We start from the raw sequence: 24,330 nt of genomic DNA on the forward strand, positions 1-24,330 counted from the left end.
TCACACTGTTGTAGTTTTCTAGGGTTCTAGGGTTCTAAGGATTTTCAAAAAAAGTGATAAATTACTCTTACTCTGATACTGAGTCAGATAATTAATGGCAAGCATCCCTCTCTCTGCCTATATGTCTTGAATAATGCTACTGAATAGCATCTTTAATAAATTCAATTTGTGACTCATTCAGTTACCATGTTAGTTCTTGACATTCTTGATGAATGTTTCAATCATTTATCAACTGCATCCATTAGAGATAGAGTTACTTATTTTGTCTATATTTCTCTAATTGTACAATTTGCAGTTTGTGTGAGTTTTAAGCTACTCCCTTAAATATAAAGTTTCTTTTTTTTGGCATTGATGTTTCCAAGAATCTTTTACATCTATAGAAACTTTTCATTGGACAAAAGGTTCTTTATAGTAGACAAAGGTTGAGGTTCTAAAGATTATTAAAATATTCTACTAAGGAAAAAAAAAGGGTAATTCTTTTAAGAACCGTTTACGGAATGCTTTTTTGTGGGGGAACCCAAAATGGTTCTACACTGCAAAAAAATATTTTTGGAACTTTTATTTTTAAGAGTGTATCTTGTTTCATGAATGGACTATGCCAGACAACAGTTATCTTTGCATCTGTGCACCATTATGTCTCTTTTCAGAGATACGGGAGGTTGTGCTCCATTTATAACACACATTTAACCTAATAAACATAAACACAAAAGACACCTTTATTTGCTATTCATCAGAATAATGAGGGTGTTACTCAAGACACCATTTCATAACTGACTTTCACCTTCATCACGTAATGATGAAGACTCAGAAAGCTCATGCGGATCCATGTGCAGAGTGTTTAAATCACAGAAAACACAGTTTAAAACACAGAGAAATCCAATACAAGGTAAAACGCTGAGAGTTGTGTCATGGACGGCTGCGAGGTCTGGGATGTGGGCGATCCGGATGGCAGGCGTGGAAATCAGCGATCCAGGATGTCATTGACTGCTACCCAAGAACACTCCTCTAGTCTGTAACCCTCCCAGTCTCCCAGGTAGTACATGTGTCAGCTCCTTAAACGTGAATCCAGCAGAGAGTGAACCTGATATGCTGTCTGGCCATCTAGCTCAAGAGGAGGTGGAGGAACAGGATCCTCCAATGGCCGCCGACCAGGCCCTCCCGCCGGTTTCAACAAGGAAACATGGAAGGTGGGAGAAATACGATAATGAGATGGCAGCAATAGCTTATAAGTAACAGCATTAACTTGTTTGACAATTTTGAAAGGGCCAACATACCTGGCACTCAGCTTTCAGCATGGGAGTCGGAGTTGGAGGTCTCAGGTAGACAGCCAGACCCGCTGTCCAGGGCGGAGGGTGGGAAATGGATGACGATGACGGTCAGCCTGGATCTTTTGCTGACGGATAGCCCGCTGAAGGTGTACATGTGTGGCGTCCCAGACCTGTTCACTGCGCCTAAGCCAATGATCCACAGCCGGAAGTTCAGAAGGCTCACCAGACCAAGGAAAGATAGGTGGTTGGAACCGAGGTGAGGCGCTCCACCTGGCCATTGGCCTGCGGGTGATAGTCCGAAGTGAGACTCACATTAATGTTTAGTAACTCACAGAAGGCTCTCCACACCTCCACAGAGGTAAACTGAGGTCCCCGATCCGAAACAATGTCCTCAGGCAGACAGTGCCTCTGAAGTCTCAAGGGCTGAGGGTTGATTTTTGAGAGGCACTAGACGACAGGCTTTCGAAAATCGACAGACAATAACAAGTATTGTGGTGTTCCCCTGAGATGGAGGGAGATCAGTGAGGAAGTCCACACCCAAATGAGACCAGGGACGATGGGGAATGGCTAACGGATGAAGTAAGCCTGCCTGACGCAGACAAGAAGTCTTTACTTGAGCACATATGGCACAGTTCTTTACAAAGGTTGTCACATCAGATGCAAGGGAGGGCCACCAAAACTTGTTTTTCACCAGCTGGATAGTGCGACTCTCTCCTCGATGACTGGAGCTAAGCGAAGTATGTACCCACTGCACGACTCTGTTGCGAAGAACTTGTGGAACATAAATACGTCCTTCTGGGCAAGTGGGAGGGGTGGGGTCAGCCTACTGTGCTTGAGAAATGTTATTAAAGATGTTTCAACGAACTGGTGCTACCACAAGGGATGGGGCTAGGATGTTAGTAGGGGTTTCAGAGAAAGAGCAATACCAGAATACATGCGAGAGAGCGCATCCGCCTTGACATTCTTGGGCCCGGGGCGGTAGGTTACTGAGAAGTGAAATCTAGAGAAGAAGAGTGCCCACCTAGCCTGATGAGGGTTCAGCCTTTTAGCACCTTGAATGTACTCCAGGTTTTTATGGTCAGTGAGTACTACAAATGGATGTTGGGCTCCCTCCAACAAGTGCCGCCATTCCTCAAATGCAACCTTCATGGCAAACAGTTCACGATTTCCTACATCATAATTTCTCTCGGCTGCGGACAGCTTTCTGGAAAAGAAGCAACAAGGAAACAACTTAGCTGGGGAACCATGGCCCTCTACCACAAAAGGAAGAGCTGGGTCTGGGTTTTTCAAAATAGGGGCGCATTTCTCTGCCTTGACAAAAAGATGATGATCAGCCAGTCGCTGCAGCACTTGTTTGACATGTTCCACATGAGTCTCTAAAGATGGGGAATAAATCAGAATGTCATCAATGTATCAATGCATCAATCATGTCCTTGAACATCTCATTCATGAAGGACTGGAATACTGCAGGTGCATTAGAAAGCCCAAAAGGCATGACCAGATACTCATAATGGCCTGTGTTGGTGACGAAGGCAGTCTTTCATTCGCCCCCCTCACAAACACGAATGAGATTGTAAGCACTGCACAAGTCTAACTTGGTGAATACCTGAGCTTCTCGCATTTACTCTAGAGCGGAAGGGACCAACGGAAGGGGATACATAAATTTAAAAGTAATGGCGTTGAGACCTCTATAATCGATACAAGGCCGCAGGGTACCAGATTTTTTTCCCACAAAGAAAAAAACGGCGGCAGCAGGGGATGTTGAAGGTCTGATGAAACCCTGAAGTAGTGCTTCCTCCACATACTCCACCATGGCCTTCGATTCTGGTAGCGACAAATGGTAAATACGACTTGGAAGAGTACCTGGTAGCAGGTCGATGGCACAGTGTTGAGGTTAGTGTGGGGTAAGTTTGGTAGCTTTGGCTTTGCTGAAAACCACACGCCAGTCATAGTACTCAGTGGGGACATTGGATGGCAATTTTTCTAATGATTCATGGATTCACTTCCTGCACAGAGCCTGCCCCCGGTGGATGCCCATCGAGTGCTGTAACACACAGAGGAGGAATACAAGGGGCAGTATCAATGGACAAATTTTTAACCAAAGATACATCAATAAAATTTCCAGACTATCAATAAAAGACCCAGAATCAATGAGAGCAGAAACCACCATTTGACTCCCCTTGTAACTAATAATAGCAGAAATGGAAAGACAACAGTTAGAAACTGAACTCACCGGGGAGCGACTGGCAGTTGAGGCTTCGGGGCATTTCAGGCAGGAGGAGAGAAAATGACCAGCTTCACCGTAGTAAATGCCTAATCCCATACGAATCCGACGCTGACATTCAGCGGGAGTCAGACGAGTGCGTCCTAGTTGCATGGGCTCGTGAGCTGAGAGATCACTTCCACTGTGAGTGCAAGGCTCCGACGGCAGGGAAATAGGGCTTCGGGTTCGTATCAGATTGTCAATGCGAATGGAAAGTTGAATGAATTGTTCCAGGGACAATTGTTCGTTGCGACTGGCAAGCTTGCTCTGAAGAGAGTGCGACAACCCGCGCCAATAGAGAGCTTTAAGCGGAGTGTCAGGCCAGCCACTCTGTGTGGCCAGAGTTCTAAATGCAAGAGCATAATCAGCTGGAGTGTCAGTACCTTGTTTAATGGAAAAGAGACGATCCTCCACACTAATGTTCAAAATCCTAATCTAATAGCACTAATCCTCCCACTGGATGTTCAAAAACGTCACGGAGACGAGAGGTAAACACATCCAAAGAGCTGTAAATGGCGGTATCGTGCTGCCAAATCGCCGTGGCCCAATCAAGGGCCTTGCCATTCAACAGATTAATCACAAATGCTACTTTAGACTCTTCAGTGGGGAAAGTCTGGGGCAGCTGAGCAAAATATAGAGAACACTGAAGCAAAAAACCTGAAGCAAAAGATGGGGATTTCCGGCCACAGAAACAGGCATTTGAGGGCTTGAGGGAGCGGGAGGAGCGGGTGCAGCAGCACCGGTTGAAGTCGCCGCTGAAGTGGCTGACTGCTGGCGAAGATGGCCTAAAACCTCGTCCATGGCAACCGATAAACGGGCGGGCTGGTGGTGGTGCTCACTTAACATGGCTGCCTGAGACACTAGCGTGACGTGTGCCGGAGGCTCCGCTGGATCCGATGGTGGTGAAGTCTTCTGTAATGATGAAGACTCAGAAAGCTCATGCGGATCCATGTGCAGAGTGTTTAATGAAACAGCAGGCAGAAAATAGTATAGGAATACAGGCAGGGTCAGTAAACAGGGCAGGCAGTACAGACAAGGCAAACAAATCCAAAACATAAAGCAAACGGGTTGTGTCCAAAAGGAAGAACAAGACTTTGCAAGTCAAGCATGTGCGCGAGCTGGGCTAGTTATAGCCAGACTAATGAACATGATGCAGTTCAGGTGTGTTTGTGACCCGGAAGTCAGTACTCAGGTGACGGCTCCCTCCTGTGGTGCACTCGTGGTATTACATATAGAGGTACCGGTATGACACATCACCTGTCACAGACTGTTATGATCAAATAATTAATGAAAACATGTGTTGGTTTGTGGATTGGCAGCTTATCATTTAACTGTGGTTTCATCTCTCAGGGCTGTAACACATGGTCAATTCGTCAGTTATTTCTTTTCCACCAACATCTGCTGTACGGAGAAAGACAGACATACGGGTGCAGGAACGTATTTTATTATCTTGACCAGACATTTCAGCATGTTTTTATAGCACAACCTAAAATTTGTCCATTCAAGCTCTTTTCTTTTCTTATTGGCTATTGGTATTACACTGTTATGTAACCCAACAAGCACAACCTGTCACTTCCCCTTTTGATAGCTCTGTCTTTGTGTCATTTTTGTGTGTATAGCTTTGCTCTTTACTATCACAGGTACACTCTAAAAAATACTGGGTTGTTTTCAACCCATGTTTAGGTCAAATATAGACAAACCCAACCAATTAAAAAATGTATACCAACGCTTGGGTTTGTATTTGACCCAAACATGGGTTGAAACAACCCAGCATTTTTAATCATTCTACACATTATTGTAAGTCATTTAGTGATAAATTGTCCATGTATAGGCCCTATATTTGTATGAGAATTTCCACTGTGCATGAATCAGAACTCTAATAGTGAGACATTAAAACCATTTGACCCTATTATTACAAGCTTCAAGTGCGCATAATGTGCAAACAATGCATTTAAATTTAGCATGTAATGGTAACACTTACAGTAAATATACAATCGTAGTAATTAAATTCACCAGTAAATGGTAGCAGTGAGTGAGTAAAATGAGTTGGACATGTGCATCAGCACGTGAGGGGAAATAATATTCAGGAAAAAAAAAATCACATCATGTGTCATGCAGGCTATGTCATGCATGTAAAAAAAAAAGAAAAAAGAAAAAGAAAGGTCTCTTCCGGGACCTGTTTCAATACACTGAATGTATTTTTGCACGGGTGGTTGAGTAGTTGTTTAATAAAAGATTGGCTAGAATGCCATGCATGTGCCATCTGGGCAGGAAGGAGAGAATATGAGCATTTTTTGCAACGTGAATTGAGGAGGAGGAGGGACCGACATTGCCTTTTGGGTGGTCATTCAGTCATTGGAGTTGATCTGCTTCATCTGTAGTCTGTAGTTCAGAAAGAAAGACTCGTGCCTGGGATTGCAGCCTCCGTGATGTAAAAAAGTGAAAGTTTTAACAGTGCAGACGACTTATTGATGCCTAAAGAACACCATCGTCCTCTTTGCATAGGCACAGCCACATGCAGCTGGCACTGTGAGGTGGTTATATTAGATAGCCTATAACACCGAGAAAAGCCCAAACATGGAACTTTTTTGCTTGGAAAAGGACACAATAATGCGAGCTCAGAGAGATCCCAACATCTTCTGCGATGAAAGAGTATTGCAAAGTCTTCTAACAGTGGAGGACAGATATGTTCCGCAGGGACCCTATTTTAAACGTGTCCAGAAAGATATTCAGCCTTTTATGAGGCGGATGGTCGCGACGTGGATGCTGGAGGTTTGTAGTTAAAGGTTTATTTATGGAAAGTGTTTGGTTGGAGTGTGTAAAGACTATACAAAAAGTATTATGTAATGCAGATTATGTTGGCAAGAATCTGAAGTAGCTAGCTGGACTTTGGCAGACAGTCAAAGTCAAGAACCATTTCTGAAGTACAGACTAAAAAAACATTAGCCCACACCTGTATGGATAGCATATAGGCAGCCTATGTGTAATCTATTCATCGATGTGCAAATATTGGCAAGGAATTTTTGATCGAGAAATCAGCAGGAAATGCATCTCAAACCTCCACACTTCGTGATTGCCCACATGTAATTTATTTTAATATTAAACGCTTTTGTGTGTTTTTTCAAGACTTGCTTTATTGGACAGATGAGGGTCTGTGCTTTATTTACGTGTGCATGTTCAATGTTTTTTTGCATTTGTGTAATTTTTGCGAATTTTTTAAACAGCCTGTGAGTTGCTTGTGCGAAAGTGCAACCATGTTGAGAATCGTCGATTTAAATGTTTTACAGTTCATCAATGCAACGCAATAGTCGCATAGATTTTAATTAGAGCGACACATATGTGTGATATTATATGCTGTCATTGACATTAGGAACTGAGTTTAGATCACTTTTTTTACCGTGACGAATCACCAAAGCAGTCATGTGTGGGCGTCATTTGGTTTCAAAGCACACCCGGCTTGAAATGAATGAAGATCTTTACCACTGGAAACTTCCTCTTTCTCATGAAAAGAGTTACAGTAGGAACATATTGTAGTTGCAAATTGTAGGCTACGAAACTAATATTAAATAAAGTAGAATTCATATATGTGCAGGAAAGTATAGGCCTATAGCTAATATACATTTTAGAAACGTAATAATGTCCCATGTAGTAAAGCTAAAAAATGGAATAGCCTATGAAAAGAACATAAAGGCCTGGTTGAAGAGTATAACAATATTTTAAATAATGAAATGAAGTTGTTCAATGCACACTAAGCATTTGACAGACAGTCTAAATTGTGAATTAATTCTGTCCGTGTCCCTGTAGGTTTGTGAAGAGGAGAAATGTGAAGAGGATATCTTTCCCTTGGCAATGAACTACCTGGACAGGTTTTTAGCTGCAGTTCCTACAAGAAAATGTTTCTTGCAGCTTTTAGGGGCTGTGTGTCTCTTCCTGGCTTCAAAATTAAAAGCATGCCAGCCGCTGTCGGCCAGGAAGCTCTGCATGTACACGGACAACTCTATTACATCTCAACAACTGCTGGTAAGAGCTGCTGATGGCCTTGATGACAGCAAGAAGTCTTCCATCTGTTGTGTAATTCTATATTATTCAAACCCCAGATTAAATACATCATAGATTTTATATTAAATAGCCCTAGTTTGTGAGCTCTTGATTCATCATATTTTTATTATTGTAAAATGTAGCTATGGGATTGTTGGGTAAGTGAATTTAGAGCTTCCTTTGCCACATAATGGTTGTTTTGACATTGAACAATCTTCTGGTTTGAGCTAAGATGAAATGCTCTTGTGATTTTGGCCTCTGTGGCTGGAGTGAGGGATCTCTGATGAGCGTGAGAATGGTTTTGAAAGGTTCTCATGCATACACTCTTAAAGCAATGTTCTTTATTGGCATCTACGGTTCCATGAAGAACCCTTAACATCCATGAAACCTTTCCACTGCACAAAAGGTTCTTTAGGTTATTAAAATGTTCTTCACACTAAAAAAAAATGGTTATTTTAAGAGCTGAGAGGTTCTTTAGGGAACCCAAAATGGTTCTTCTATGGCATCAATGTGAAAACCCCCTTTTGGAACCTTTATTTTTAAGAGTGTAGATTGGCAAAGACGCTCTACTTCCATCAGACAGTCTATTCTAATCTCATATGAGCTGGTAAAACCCTGGTAAAGTCTGGATTGAAATGATCTCTTGATGATCGCTTTTGGATGTGATGTGTGTTTATCGACTGAGGAAGAGAGAGTGAGAGCACAGGAAGGAAGGTAAATTAAGGCAACTGTTCTAACAAAAAGGTTTGCCATAAATTGCAGTGGTAATTTTAGTACCAACACAGATTCTTATTAGCAGACTGAAGCATCCAGAAGGAACTGGAGGTGTCTGTAGGAGTCTTGACCTTAATTTTGTGTCACTTTCAGGGACTGTCCCCACTTGGCGGAGTTTTCACTAACTTCAAATCTTTCATACTCTCTCTTCACTCATCAACACACACACAATAAGGGTGGAGAGCTTCTCACTTTGGACTGTTTTTCCCCTTGTGTCTTTGCTCTTGAGAGTTTCTCAGAAAGCAGCTTCAGCAAGGCGAAACAAAGCCAGCCGGGCACGTGCGAGGAAGGAAGTTGAGCGTGTGCATGGAATGCTCCTTGATTGGTGGTGGAAATCAAAGACAAGGGGTGGAGCTTTACAAGATGACTTGATTCATTTTACAACTATGATGTCCCTTGGGCAAGAAAGATCCATATTTAAAAAGCAACTTGACTCAGTGTTCCTGTTTTGAAGAATCACAAGTTGGAGAATGTGTTGAATGACACAACCTAGACTTTTTAAATACCAGTGTCAGTACAGCTTATGGTTTATGTCACAACCTTGTGTGTTAATGCAATTCATGTTTTTGCATTTTAAAATCTTTCTAAGCATGTAATTACCACACAAGATTGCAGTTGCCCAGTTAAAACATTAGGGGGCAATAAAACAGACTGCAGTCAGGAATTTGATTCATTCAGATACACTTTCATTGACAAACAATGGAGAAGTGATGGCATCAGATATTGATACTATGGTACTGAAATAATAAACTATGAATACTGAATAAATATGGTACTGACATAATAAATTAAGTTCAAAACGTAGGCTCGGGAGGAGCCTAAACATTCAGTCCTGTCAATCATCATTATGAGCGTACTATATAAGCAGCAGGCACCACGTCATCTCATCACATCTCCTCCTCTTCTCCTCCAGTAAATTATCCTCTTATGCGAGCTCAAGCTGAGCCTCGGGTTCGAGCCTCCTCCAAGGACAGCAAGCCAAGTTAGTTTACTATTAACCTTTAAGGTTGAATGGGCAGGCGAACTAGTGAAACCATGGCATTTATATCATATAGTTTGTGTAATCATTTGCAAACTGTTGGACTTATTGACAGTAAAGTTCATATACATTGTAAAAGGCGATTTTTCAAAGTTGTAAGTAAAACAGGTTTTTGGAGTATGTTTTCCGAGAAAATACCATTTCAGTCTTTCTACTGAATTTCGTGTTTAATTCAATTACTTTGTCATTTCTTTGTAATTATTTGTGAAATTTACTTTCAAAGTAAATCCTACACCAAATTGTATTCAGTGTAGACATTACTAGGTCCACATGGAATTTATGGCTGCAAAATGTTGCATGACATTGATATATATATATATATATATATATATTGCATGATATATATCTGCATGATATAGCAGATCTAGGCAGGTGGAGCTGGGAGAGGTGGAGCGTTTCAGAGGAACTCTGATGGTGTGCTGCATGACCAGCTTACACTGAGCAGAGCACTGAACTAGACTATGCAAATAGTGAGCAAGCAGTCTCATTGGCTGTAGAATCAGCAAAGGCCAATCAGATTGTACTAAAATTTTGAAAAAGACCATCCTCAAGCCATCTGGGCCTGCTCGTAGATAATAACCAAAACTTTCTGCATCCTGTATCCATGTATAGTGGGTAATGTAATCTCTGTATGTTATCCTGCCAATCATATTCATTATCTTTTGTTCTGTTTTTGCCTCTCTCTGTCTCTCTGTTGGAGTGGGAGTTGGTGGTTCTAAGTAAATTAAAATGGAACCTGGCTGCCATCACCCCTCTTGATTTCATCGAGCACATCCTTCACAAACTGCCCTTCCCTGAAGACAGACAGACGCTGATCCGCAAACACGCGCAAACCTTCATCGCCCTCTGTGCAACAGGTAGGTGCTGAGTGACATTGACACCATTCATCAAAAACTGATGGGCTGAATCTACATAACAGCCATTTCTGTGTTAGAAATCCATGATGTGAATGTGTTAGATGCTTTCGGCCTTGTTTTTTGCGTCTATAAAAGTGTTGTATATTTAACTGGGTGTGTTTCTGCGGCCCTGCATCTGTTCAAGAGGCTGAGGCCTGAACATGAGCCAAGCAAACATGAGAAGAGCTTTTTTGAGCTATTGCAAATGTTTTTGTCGTTGCGTTTAACAATTTTCTCAAGTTAGGAATGTTGGTTTACTGCACAGCTGCTAAACAGCGGCGGTCACTCGAGTGTAGTGTTTATTCAGAGATGACTGTTGCATCCTCTGCATCTCAAAAAAGCAGCACGATAACTCCAACAAAGCAGATGAAACGAACGACTTCCAGCACAGAATAGAGGAGGCTTTCCTCTCCAACTGAAAACCAAGGGCCCGTTCTCAGGATCTCAAGACAGAGGAAGAGGGGGAGTAGTTCCTGGAACCTCAAAGCCCTCTGAGAGATGAAGGGAGGGAGGGAGGAAGAAGGGGTGGGAGGAGAAAGAAGGCTCTCCTCATTTTCCATTCGCAGCTGCAGGAGGATTTAAGCGAGGTAGTGATGTTAAAACAGGTCTGAAACCGGAGAGCGTGTGAATGTCAGGTTAAGGTTTGTGTGGAATTCAAAACAGATGCACCTCCTCATTCAGACACCACAGATTGCGTAATCAGAACTGTTTCCTTGGAATTTAGTTTCTCTCAGGTGAGTAATGTTCTAGGGAACTAACTGACCAGGTCACTAATGTTTCGGGATATGCGTGTGTTTTGTTTTTCCTCAGATCACAGCTTCACCATGTACCCTCCCTCCATGATCGCCACAGGATGTGTGGGGGCAGCAGTATGTGGCCTCCAGCCCAACCAGAGCAACCAAAATCTGTGGGGGGACAATCTGACGGAGCTGCTGGCTAAAATCACCCACACTGAGGTGGTAAGTGTCCCAACATTTTCATACTAAAAACAATTGAAACAAAATCTCTGTAATTACAATGCCACAAAGCAAATTATCTTTTGAGATATAGTTTAACCCAGGTTAAGCTAAAGTTTATTTGCTTAGTTGTACAGTAATCCATTCATTCTGTGACAGAACTACAGAACAACTTCCTGTAGATCCCATTTTTTTTCGTTTCTGTTTTGACGCATTTCCTATTGAAAAATACAGCTGGGGTTGGACACATGATCTCGGACCTCATCTCTTTTTTAAAAGCTTTATTTCAAGCAATGTTATTTTAGCATCATTGAAATGTATTATATATTAAAACATATTTTTACATATTAGATTTCAAATTATTAAGATTTTTAGAATGCCTTTTAAGAATACTTTTCCATCAACTGGTTAAAATGTATAACACTGTGTGTATGCTATCCCCGTAAACAAAGCAGCTGCACTACTTTCTGTTTCTGAACAGTATTTAAAGGGGTCATGATATGGATTTTTAAAAATTATTTTAATGTTCCTTGAGGTTCACTTATAATGTTAAAGTTTTTTGAAAAACAAATACATATGTGGAAAAACAATTATTTTCCTCCCTCATTCTGACTGTCATAAATTATACGTGTTTAAGGGGTGACTCCTTTAAGTTTTGTCAGTAAACAGCCACTGTTATGATTGGCTAACGTCATTGCATAGGAAACAGCATCAATAACCACTCGATGAAAACATCATCCACATCAAACCAAATCTTTCTGAAGCATCTGCTTCATCTTTCAACAAAAGTTCCTTTGCAAACTCTCATTAAACTGTGCCTTGTTGACAAAACAACCTGCAGTCAAATTCTCTGAACAAACCTATAATCCTCAGATGCAATCCATGATGTCATTAAAAATAAACCATCCACTTGTTCCTGATGCTGGTGTCCTTCTGAAATCTCCACGGAAATGAGCAATTGGATGCATCAAAGCAATCGTTCCTTTATGCATTCATTTACTCTTCCACTTGTCCTGTTGTCGGCAGACTCAAGCGCATGGAGTGCGTCAGTAACTGTATACTGTATCCAGTGTAGACAGCGACAGTGATTGTAATGGTTTCTATTTGCTTTTGACGCAACATGACGCTCACATTCAGTAAGCAAGTGTCAGCCGTTAAGCGACTGAACGCCAGTGGGCAGGACCTATGGTGCCCGTGTGATGTCGCAGATCCCGCAAGTTGTTTTTGGAGCTTGATTAAATAAATGCTTTGTTTATAATGAGGAAGACGTTTTAAGCTATGAAACTTGTTTTAACTGTACAAAGACCTCTTATATGTCAAAATATCAAGGCAAATTACAGTTTACAATTGAGTGTCCATGACAACTGATGACTGGCGGGAAACTAAGACGAAGAAACACATATGACTGATGAAAACAAACTGAAAGTCCATGAAAACAGAAACTTAGAACAAGCAAAACTGAGTGCGTGTGACAGTCATAATTACAACAGAAAATATCTATCCTATATGTGGGGGGCCTTCAAATATTCTGTACAGTGATCCACTTCTCTAGATAGCATTTATTGAACATTAAATTGGACATGTTGGTCTTTCAAGAGAAAGACTGTACGCTTAAGTAAATTTTTCTTGAGAGACAAATTGTGGACATAGCCTACATGTGTGTGTGCAGGACATTCATGCATGACTGTATGGAAATTGAGAAATGTCATTTTATGAATGAATGTTAGTGTGTGTTCAATGCAATGATGGCAGTGTGTTTTCAGAGCTGCATACTTGTGGCGAGACACAGGCCTCTCAACCACATCTGTGGATTAAAGCACAGTGCTACACACACACACACACACCCACACTCACACACACTCATGCTCTTACACAAACGTACACATCTTGCCTTCAGGCTGTTTTGAAAGTCTCACAGTAAAACTTTTTTGAATTAGACCCAGAGAGTCAACGCCCCATTTAAACTCCTCACATACACTCATATGGTTGAACACATTCTTTGTCTTTCTTCAATGTAATGTGTTATTTTTTTTTTCTCCATCTGAAGTTCTGGAAAAAACACCACATGCCTCCATTAGCAACCATTCCTTCCTGTGCCTGTAGTTGTCAGGACAACAGGGCCTGTTGTGGCTGTCTCATTCGGTTTAGAGCAAGAACAGCCTGTCAGGTTTCAATTATCCTGAGAAAGACAAGAGTTTGATATGGGATCATTTCATTAGACCTCCCACTTTACTGCAGAAAGAGGCAAGCACAAGAAGTCAAAGTCTTATTGTTTGATAATACATGGTCCTTTGTAGCCTATCGACATAAAGCCTAAACCAGTTTGCAACTTAATTTTGGCTAAGAACTGCAAACTTAAGGTGCGGTCACATTAGCAAAATTTTGGCATAAGAGACACTATTGTCTCTTGTCAGTAGTGTAGTGATGTAGGCATCACAATTCACACAGAAGTCACTTTTTAAACCAGGCAATTTACTATAAATTTTTGAGTGAAAATTGTTTCAAAGTAAATCCTACACCATTTTTTTTTTTTTTACTTTACGTTCTCTCGCAAAAGTATTGCTTTCACCTGAGAAACTTTACAGTCCATCGCAAAAGTATTGCTTTCACATGAGAAACTTTGCGCTCTCTCAAAAAAGTATTGCTTTCCCCCGAAAAACTTTACGTTCTCTCTCAAAAGTATTGCTTTCCCATGAGAAACTTTACGTTCTCTCTCAAAAGTATTGCTTTCCCATGAGAAACTTTACGTTCTCTCACAAAAGTATTGCTTTCCCATGAGAAACTTTACGTTCTCTCACAAAAGTATTGCTTTCCTCTGAGAAACTTTACGTTCTCTCACAAAAGTATTGCTTTCCCATGAGAAACTTTACGTTCTCTCACAAAAGTATTGTTTTCCTCTGAGAAACTTTACGTTCTCTCACAAAAGTATTGCTTTCCCATGAGAAACTTTACGTTCTCTCACAAATATATTGCTTTCCTCTGAGAAACTTTACATTCTCTGGCAAAAGTGTTGCTTTCCCCCAAGAAACTTTACGTTCTCTCGCAAAAGTATTGCTTTCCCCCGAGAAACTTTTCATTCTCTGGCAAAAGTATTGCTTTCCCATGAGAACCTTTATGCTCTCTCGGAAAAGTATTGCTTTCCCCCGAGAAACTTTACGGTCTCTTGCAAAAGTATTGCTTTCACCTGAGAAACTTTACAGTCCATCGCAAAAGTATTGCTTTCCCCTGAGAAACTTTATGTTCTCTCACAAAAGTATTGCTTTCCCACAAGAAACTTTACATTCTCTGGCAAAAGTATTGCTTTCACATGAGAAACTTTGCGCTCTCTCAAAAAAGTATTGCTTTCCCCCGAAAAACTTTACGTTCTCTCTCAAAAGTATTGCTTTCCCATGAGAAACTTTACGTTCTCTCTCAAAAGTATTGCTTTCCCATGAGAAACTTTACGTTCTCTCACAAAAGTATTGCTTTCCCATGAGAAACTTTACGTTCTCTCACAAAAGTATTGCTTTCCTCTGAGAAACTTTACGTTCTCTCACAAAAGTATTGCTTTCCCATGAGAAACTTTACGTTCTCTCACAAATATATTGCTTTCCTCTGAGAAACTTTACATTCTCTGGCAAAAGTGTTGCTTTCCCCCAAGAAACTTTACGTTCTCTCGCAAAACTATTGCTTTCCCCCGAGAAACTTTTCATTCTCTGGCAAAAGTATTGCTTTCCCACGAGAAACTTTACGCTCTCTCGGAAAAGTATTGCTTTCCCCCGAGAAACTTTACGGTCTCTTGCAAAAGTATTGCTTTCCCATGAGAAACTTTTCATTCTCTGGCAAAAGTATTGCTTTCCCATGAGAACCTTTACGTTCTCTCTCAAAAGTATTGCTTTCCCCCAAGAAACTTTACGTTCTCTCGCAAAACTATTGCTTTCCCCCGAGAAACTTTTCATTCTCTGGCAAAAGTATTGCTTTCCCACGAGAAACTTTACGCTCTCTCGGAAAAGTATTGCTTTCCCCCAAGAAACTTTACGGTCTCTTGCAAAAGTATTGCTTTCCCATGAGAAACTTTTCATTCTCTGGCAAAAGTATTGCTTTCCCATGAGAACCTTTACGTTCTCTCTCAAAAGTATTGCTTTCCCACAAGAAACTTTACGTTCTCTCACAAAAGTATTGCTTTCCCCCAAGAAACTTTACGTTCTCTCGCAAAAGTATTGCTTTCCCCCGAGAAACTTTTCATTCTCTGGCAAAAGTATTGCTTTCCCATGAGAACCTTTACGTTCTCTCTCAAAAGTATTGCTTTCCCCCAAGAAACTTTACGTTCTCTCACAAAAGTATTGCTTTCCCCCAAGAAACTTTACGTTCTCTCGCAAAAGTATTGCTTTCCCCCGAGAAACTATTCATTCTCTGGCAAAAGTATTGCTTTCCCATGAGAACCTTTACGTTCTCTCTCAAAAGTATTGCTTTCCCTCAAGAAACTTTATGTTCTCTCACAAAAGTATTGCTTTCCCATGAGAAACTTTACGTTCTCTCTCAAAAGTATTGCTTTCCCACGAGAAACTTTACGCTCTCTCGGAAAAGTATTGCTTTCCCCCGAGAAACTTTATGTTCTCTCACAAAAGTATTGCTTTCCTCTGAGAAACTTTACGTTCTCTGGCAAAAGTGTTGCTTTCCCCCGAGAAACTTTTCATTCTCTGGCAAAAGTATTGCTTTCCCATGAGAAACTTTACGCTCTCTCGGAAAAGTATTGCTTTCCCACGAGAAACTTTACGCTCTCTCGGAAAAGTATTGCTTTCCCCCGAGAAACTTTATGTTCTCTCACAAAAGTATTGCTTTCCTCTGAGAAACTTTACGTTCTCTGGCAAAAGTATTGCTTTCCCCCGAGAAACTTTTCATTCTCTGGCAAAAGTATTGCTTTCCCATGAGAAACTTTACGCTCTCTCGGAAAAGTATTGCTTTCCCATGAGAAACTTTACGTTCTCTCGCAAAAGTATTGCTTTCCCCCAAGAAACTTTACGTTCTCTCGCAAAAGTATAGCTTTCCCCCGAGAAACTTTTCATTCTCTGGCAAAAGTATTGCTTTCCCATGAGAACCTTTACGTTCTCTCTAAAAAGTATTGCTTTCCCCCAAGAAACTTTACGTTCTCTCTCAAAAGTATTGCTTTCCTACGAGAAACTTTACGCTCTCTCGGAAAAGTATTGCTTTTCCCCGAGAAACTTTACGTTCTCTCACAAAAGTATTGCTTTCCTCTGAGAAACTTATGTTCTCTCACAAAAGTATTGCTTTCCTCTGAGAAACTTTACGTTCTCTGGCAAAAGTGTTGCTTTCCCCCAAGAAACTTTACGTTCTCTCGCAAAAGTATTGCTTTCCCACGAGAAACTTTACGCTCTCTCGGAAAAGTATTGCTTTTCCCCGAGAAACTTTACGTTCTCTCACATAAGTATTGCTTTCCTCTGAGAAACTTATGTTCTCTCACAAAAGTATTGCTTTCCTCTGAGAAACTTTACGTTCTCTGGCAAAAGTGTTGCTTTCCCCCAAGAAACTTTATGTTCTCTGGCAAAAGTATTGCTTTCCTCTGAGAAACTTTACGTTCAAAACGTAAAGTTTCTCGTGGGAAAGCAATACTTTTGAGAGAGAACGTAAAGGTTCTCTTGGGAAAGCAATACTTTTGCCAGAGAATGAAAAGTTTCTCGGGGGAAAGCAATACTTTTGCGTGAGAACGTAAAGTTTCTCAGAGGAAAGCAATACTTTTGTGAGAGAATGTAAAGTTTCTCATGGGAAAGCAATACTTTGAAGTATTGCTTTCCCACGAGAAACTTTGTTCTCCCGCAAAAGTATTGTTTTCCCATGAGAAACTTTACGCTCTCTCGCAAAAGGATTGCTTTCCCCCCGATAAACAGTTTTTTAACCATCACCATATCCCTATAGGTGGCCCGTACGGCACAACAGCGCAATTGTAGTATTTGTCAGTATGCAGTGCATTTGAGGATGAAACTAGTGAGTATAGTGCTTACGTTGGTTTCTACTTCTTTCCTTCTATTTCTTCTAGGACTGTCTGAAATCATGTCAAGAGCAGATTGAGCAGTTACTGACCAGCAGCCTGAAAGAAAGTCAACAACAACATCAACAACAACCGGACGGCAGAGCCAACAACAAAGGGACGCAATCTCAAAACCTGTCCTGCACCCCTACAGATGTCCGTGATGTCAATTTATGATGTTCCTGTTCCTATCCTCCACACCTACTTAGCCTACAATTGATTTAGTTATTATTGTATTACTGTATTTAAGTTTTATTTCAAAGCCACATAAGGTGACTGTGACATCATGGTCATATGCGCATAATATACAAACACAAGCTTGACGTTTTATTAAGGAGCAAAACAGCTGCTGCTGCCGTCTCATATCTGCAGGCGGTGGCGTTTTACATACTTGAATTTAAATTGAATCGGCCTCAAACCATGATTAAATAATACAGTATGTTGTATATTGCTTAACAAAGAGCATACATCTGTATTGGCTATCATATGCAACTTTATCTATTAATACTATTGATATTTTATTTAATAATTATAATAATAAGGACAAAAATACATTATTATTAAGAATGTTATGCTTTATAATCGTATAGAATGTATTGCTTTAGTAATTCCCAGAGGCCGTTTTTTATATACTAGGTAATTTAGGGTGTATCCAGATGTGATCCCACGAAATGCTATTCTAAACAGAGACATCCATCATTCCTTTCAGTGGGATCAGTTTGCTTATCATCAAGATATTAATACAATGATCTGAGGAGTTACTTCTTGGGTATGAGTAATTCCATTAGCATAGGGATTATTTACAGATGAATGTAATTGCATGCAATAAGCGAATATGAATATGTTAAACGGTTTCTATCCATACATGGTGACCATCACAGCTTCATGAGCACACTGGACGGTTTCAGATAGACTAAGTATGTAGTGAACGTGAAGTAAAGGTGAGATAGGCAAGGAAGAAAAGAGGTGAATTGAAGAACACAGAATGAAAGATTTTGCACGTGATTGAAATATGAAAGGTTTTAGACAGGTGGTTTCTGGAACGATCTAATCGTCGGATGAATAAAATGTGCTGTTTGCTCATTTGACATTTAAAAACACCATCACATGTGAGTCAGAGACGCTCGCTATGCTGAAGGGATTTATGGTGGTTTAATAATTTGGGAGTCTTAGAATCCTTCCTAGCAAATACACAATACAAATGCACTTTGAGATATCACCTCTCGCTGGTTATCCGTGCTATACAAGAGGAGGGCAAGGGTTTTCATTTTTTTGGCATTGTTTTAAGTTATTTTTGTTTTGGGGCTGGTTTCCCATATAAGGTGTGCTTGCGGGTTATAGTTTTAATTTTAGACCAACAAATTCAGACCATAAACTGATCTAACAGTCAGCAACTGCCATAGAAATGGTGAGCTTTGACATGCCAAGATTAGTTTTTTTTTATTTTATTTTTTTAGTTGTGTTAAATTCATGTCAGCATAGATAGGACATCATCAAATTTCATTAAATCACTTTATTTTATTTGTCTATTTTATTTTATCTTGTCATCTACTTGAACTTTCTTATATAGGAAGAAGATATTTTGAAACATTATGCCAATTTCCTTTCTCTTTCTTCATTAGTTTGTTCTTGCACTTTTGAAAATCTATTTCTTAAGTCAGTTCTCTTATATTAGTGGACCTAAAAGTAACTCAGAGGTTTGAGGTGCGTTTACTTAAAATATAACGTGTTGTGACCAATGTTCCACTCCAACACGTCTTTGCAAATGAACTCTACGTTTATGCTCAAAGTTTGATTATGAGTGTTTTTGAAACTGTTCATGTTTTTAAATCATTTTCACACATTTGGTTTTCAGTGTGTTTGTGTGCTATCATATCCTTATGTTAATTTTGTATTTCCCCCCAGTTCCTTTATTTCTGTGTAAATGTTTAAACTTGTGTTCCAGTGCTGCTAAAAGAAAAAGAAAAATGAAAAAAGAGCTATGCATACCTTCAGTTTTAATGTTGCTGCTATATCACAGAATCATTGAACGTGTTTTCATGGTGGCTGCATGTGTTTTCTGTTTGCATTTACACTGTCATTTATTTTACTGCAGATGGACCTTTAACAAGCAAACAAGCATGCAAGTGTTGCTTTCATATCTGCATGAACAGTCTCGCCTCATTTGGTCAATGCTGTCTAACTTGACTGTTGTCTGACTTATTTCCCTAGCTATTATATTAATATGTGTTATGAAATGCCTTTTCAAATAATGTTCCTGCCCACAGTCGCATTACCTCACAGTACTTAAGTCAAGAGTATATGGAGGAGGAGGATTAAAAAGGGTATTGAACCTCTTTAACGAGTTTGTTACAGGTTAAGCCTTCAACTTTTTATTAACTTGTCTTTCATCAAACATCTATAAATGTACTTACCAGGTGGTAGATGTAAGACCGGGGCAACACATTGTTTAGATACAAGATATTATTTTTATTTTATTTTGTTTTGTTATTTTGAAGCAGCCACCTGTTAAAAGTTCCACCTCCACATCCCAAAAATATCCAAAGAAGTGGCATTTCAGCAATACCATAATTATTTTCACACTTTGACTGTAAGTTTGACTATTTACCTCATTTTGGCCTATCACACAATCAATTCAATAAATATCAATTTGAACAAAACTGAAACTGTTTTTTTGTGTTAATTGCGAATACCACTGTAGACAAGAACCGAATGGCGCCCTTCTGTGGTAATTTAAATGAGTTACAGCAGAACGCTGTATAATAATAATAATAATAATAATAATAATAATAATAGCCTAACGCCCTCGTGTGGTGAGTTTAGTCAATTACACTATGAATTTCAAAATAGATTGAGATATTGATTCTAACGGGCAGGTATGTAAAGTAGCCTATTATTTCTCAGTTACATTGTTCAGTGACATTTATTTATTTAGTTACTCTTTTCGCCGCCGTCTGTCACAAATAACTCGTGGTTCGTGATTCTTGCAAACGGTTATCATAAAAAACTTTTCTTTTTTTTTAAAATCTATTTTAATGGCAGGAATAAATTTGATTTGAATGCGGTTCAAGAAAACGTTTGACACGTTATTATTATTATTATTATTATTATTATTATTTTGCCAGGTCAGGGGTATATAAAACATAACAATTCACAGAAGTTACAATTTACAAACTGATTACTGGTGTACAAAAGCAGGAACAGATATTAGAAAGCAACATTTGCAGCTCGTAGTAAAAAAAACAAAAACAACAACATAAGATGCAGCAGTGCACTTCCCACAAATCACCACAGGAGGGAGACAGAGTTCCATTCATTTAAGTGACGTCATTTATCTGCACCACTTTGACTCATGAACCAGGAAGAACACCTGTCATACATTTCATCTACTCTTGCAAATCTGTATTATGCTCACATTTGCATTAACGATCGTTCGACAGTAAGTGAGCACTTGTGTATTTTGTATGTTTGCTTTTGTTGTACATGTATACGAATGTTTATGATTCTTTAGGTGATACGGTAGGGACAGAGAGCACATGCACGTGATCTACATCTGTTCTGCTTATACGCATCATTAAATGTTTACACGACTGCTTTATATTGCATATAGTCAACGCTGTGATCGGACATGTTTTGTCTGTAACTTAGTTGATAACAATGACCTCTACATGACATTGCATGTGAGCTGTCCCTTCTGATGTGATTTATCTCTATTTATTATGTGCTCTTGTTTCCTAGTGGGGAAACACAATACAACAGAGATAAATTGCTTCAAGGTAAGTAAACACGTGTATGTTAATGCTTACCTCAGTGGTTTCAATTGGTTAGATGCCACGAACACCCAAAATATGATCATCGTCTTGTGAGGGACTGCCATCTTTTTATAGTTTCTTGACCCAATTTATATTGTGAATAAATAATAGAAATATTATTTGGAAAATATTTCGTTTCTTTTAAAGGGATAGTTTCGCCTAAAATTAAAATTAAGTCATCATTTACTCACCCTGGTGTTCTAATAGCGCAAGCGGGATATATATTTATTAATCTCCTTTTGTGGTTCAAATAAAAGAAAGAATGACATTCTAGCGACCATCATCAAGCTTTTAAAAAAAGATGCAAAGTTTTACAGAATGATATGCAACACGTGTGCCGTATATTTATATATATTAACTATATAGTTAGATACATTATTCACTTATTTTTATTTTATTTATCTATTTTTATTTTAATATTGTAATCTATAATATACAATAATTTTATTTATTTATTATTATTATTTTAAATTTTTTACACTTTTTTTCTCTAAACCTTTTCACGGACCCCCTAGTAGCCTACTCCTTGTGATAACCCCTGCTGAAGATGTGCTGTTGACCTTTTTGGTATGTGGATGAATGCTTTTTATTTCTCAAATGTGTAGGTCAGGGCATTGACACACCGCTGTCAGAGACGGGACATAAGCAGGCGGCGGCAGCTGGCCGGTACCTCAAAGATCTGCATTTCACCAATGTCTTTGTCAGTAACCTGCAAAGAGCCGTCCAGGTGTGTGTGTGAGACTGCAACTGTTAGATTTTGTGAGTGATTTATCCATCATGTGAAATATAACACCTTCTCCTTCTCAAGACAGCTGAAATCATTTTAGGAAACAATCTTCATTCTTCTGCGACTGAGAGGATATTGGATCCTTTACTCAGAGAGAGGGTGAGTGTCTATCTTAGCCAAGATTCGAGATTTTTATTTGTCACATGCACCGTTATATACACTAAACAACTTGCAGGGAAATGTAAACTTGGTCAGCTGTTTATACTGTGCATTAAATATATAAATATTTGACATAATGTTAATGATAAGATTAACATCAGAAATAGTAATGAAAAAGATAAGTAATAAAATTAATAAAACAAAATAGCATCTCTTCAATTTGGTATCCCATAAGAATTGCTGTAGTGTTAGTTCAAATGCACATGTGTGATGTATTGGTCAGGGTTTTGGGGTGGCAGAGGGAAGACCAAAGGAACATCTGAAGAACATGGCGAACGCAGCGGGTCAGGCCTGCCGAGATTACACACCTCCCGGCGGAGAGACGCTGGAACAGGTAGAAATTGAGCTTGAATGTTGCCAAATATGATGCCACTTAAATCCAGAGGGAAATCAGAAGTAGCTTATACAATGAATTTGGAGCAGCTGGCTGTTGTTGTTGTGAAGTTTAAAAATTTGGAAAAATAGCGTTTTTATTGAGCAAACATACAGTAATATTGTGAAATATTATTACAATCTAAAATAACTGTGTTCTATATTAAAATGTAATATATTCCTGTGATCAAAGCTGGATTTTCAGCATCATTACACCAGTCATAATAGGTCCCCTTTAACCAAACTTTTAAAATGTAGAATACACAACTATAAAATTTACTATTAATCATTTTCACTGCATTTTTTTCCATGAGTGTAGTAACTGTTGACTGATCAGGTTAAATGCTCTGACAGAAGAAACTGTTTCTGTGTTTATCCAGGTAAAGACACGCTTCAAGAAGTTCCTCAAATCCTTATATCAGTGCATGTTAGAGGAACACGGCTCATCTGACCAGAGTTCTGCATCCAGCTCTGGACCATCAGAACCAGAACAGCCTGTCATCGCTGGACTAGCCAGTGACGGAGTCCACAACGTACCCGTCCATGCTCTGATCGTTAGTCACGGGGCGTTTATTCGTGTGTCTGTGCGTCACCTAGTGGAGGACCTACAGTGCTGTCTGCCAGCAGGCCTGAAGATGAACCAGGTGTTCTCCCCGTGCCCGAACACTGGCATCAGCAGGTTCATCATCACCCTCCGCAGAGAGGAGAGTGACCCGCGGGCCGCCCGCATCCAGTGTGTCTTTATCAACAGAAAAGACCACCTGGATGATGTCAAAAACTCTGATTAACAGTATTATGTGACCGTTTGGTTTATCTGGCCAGTGTTTTTATTTATTGCTCCTTACAAATTCAAGGACTGAAGCGAAAAGCACATATAAGTGTGTGATTGATTTTATTGTGTAAATTATTTAACTGCAGTGATTTATTTATCCTGTCAGCTGACTGAATGCAAACAATCGTAAGACGTGTTTTTGATGTTGTCCGTTAAATAAGCACTTTATACTCACACTACTGCGGTTTTGGCCTCTAAAATGCTGCAGTAATCACGCATACTGAACATATATATATTCATGTTTATGCAATAAAGAGATTCAGAGAAATGTGAAGCTAAGAAGGTTTGATTTTTCTTTACATTTGTGGTTAAATCTTGACTGTTTACTGTGTAATTTATGTGCACAGAAAATGTTAAATATTGTGATGCTTTACCTTGAAAGGGGCTATATGTAAATAATATGTATTAATTGCTTTTTTATTGTCAATGTGTGAACAAATTTATGTAAAGGACTCGGGACGGTTTTGCCCGGAAAATCAGAAGGATGTGACGTTTACGCGCGCTCCCGAGAGCCTCTGACTTACACATAAACAAATGCTTATACAATGTTCAGGATAATACCGAAAAACATTCTGTAGGTCTACTATAAATGCAATATTTTATGCACAGAAAAGGGATAAACTATGGTCTCACATAATCTCTTTCTTGACTTCTTTTTCTCAGTGCTGTCATTTGTGTTTTTGTTATTTTGAAAGCTCGCAGCACATAGGCCCTTCTACATATTCATTCTAAATGAAATGTAGCTCAGCAGTGTGGAAGGTGTCGGATGATCGTTAACAGTATATCGCTGGCTGCAAGGGTATTTCCAATTTATTTTTACTTCTAAGATGACAAAGAACTTTGACGTGAGTATATCGGAGCATTGAATCGCTGTTTCGTACGTTACGTGTACACGAGCTGTTGGCTGCAGTTCATTTAACGGCCACCAGTGTCGCTAATAACAAGGGTTTCTGAAATCATTAATTGTATTTTTTATCTCGAGGTTGAATGCTAAAAATGTGAGTTGTGAGATGCACAGAGGTATGTCAACATGTTACACTCTTAGGAAAAAAGAGGTTAATTGGGTTATATATATATAACCTTAGCTTGACTCCGTTTTGAAGAACACT

At 39.5% G+C, this 24,330-nt stretch overlaps 2 protein-coding genes across 2 annotated transcripts; both read left to right on the top strand.

The window, feature by feature from the left end:
- Positions 1-5,687: 5,687 nt before the first annotated feature.
- On the top strand, positions 5,688-19,919 carry ccnd2b (cyclin D2, b). Its single transcript, XM_084112613.1, has 5 exons — positions 5,688-6,303; positions 7,336-7,549; positions 10,078-10,239; positions 11,089-11,237; positions 17,269-19,919. The coding sequence occupies exons 1-5, from the start codon at positions 6,109-6,111 to the stop codon at positions 17,434-17,436; spliced, it is 888 nt and encodes a 295-aa protein (XP_083968739.1). The 5' UTR covers positions 5,688-6,108; the 3' UTR covers positions 17,437-19,919.
- A 747-nt stretch (positions 19,920-20,666) lies between these two features.
- Positions 20,667-24,330, top strand: tigarb (TP53 induced glycolysis regulatory phosphatase b; the record flags this gene model as incomplete). Its single annotated transcript, XM_084112622.1, has 6 exons — positions 20,667-20,698; positions 20,998-21,035; positions 21,677-21,798; positions 21,880-21,957; positions 22,241-22,351; positions 22,770-24,330. 6 exons carry the CDS (start codon positions 20,667-20,669, stop codon positions 23,175-23,177), a joined length of 789 nt encoding a protein of 262 aa, XP_083968748.1. The 3' UTR covers positions 23,178-24,330.

This window comes from Abramis brama (genome assembly GCF_963993115.1).
Source record: "Abramis brama genome assembly, chromosome: 4".
Taxonomy (NCBI): domain Eukaryota; kingdom Metazoa; phylum Chordata; class Actinopteri; order Cypriniformes; family Leuciscidae; genus Abramis; species Abramis brama.

What these genes read in the sequence shown, in the direction of transcription:
- ccnd2b (XM_084112613.1), top strand. Translation starts at nt 6,109, where the DNA reads ATGGAACTTTTTTGCTTGGAAAAGGACACAATAATGCGAGCTCAGAGA. An exon ending in TATTACATCTCAACAACTGC is followed by an intron (nt 7,550 to 10,077) that starts TGGTAAGAGCTG and finishes CTGTCTCTCTGT; the next exon opens with TGGAGTGGGAGTTGGTGGTT. An exon ending in CATCGCCCTCTGTGCAACAG is followed by an intron (nt 10,240 to 11,088) that starts GTAGGTGCTGAG and finishes GTTTTTCCTCAG; the next exon opens with ATCACAGCTTCACCATGTAC.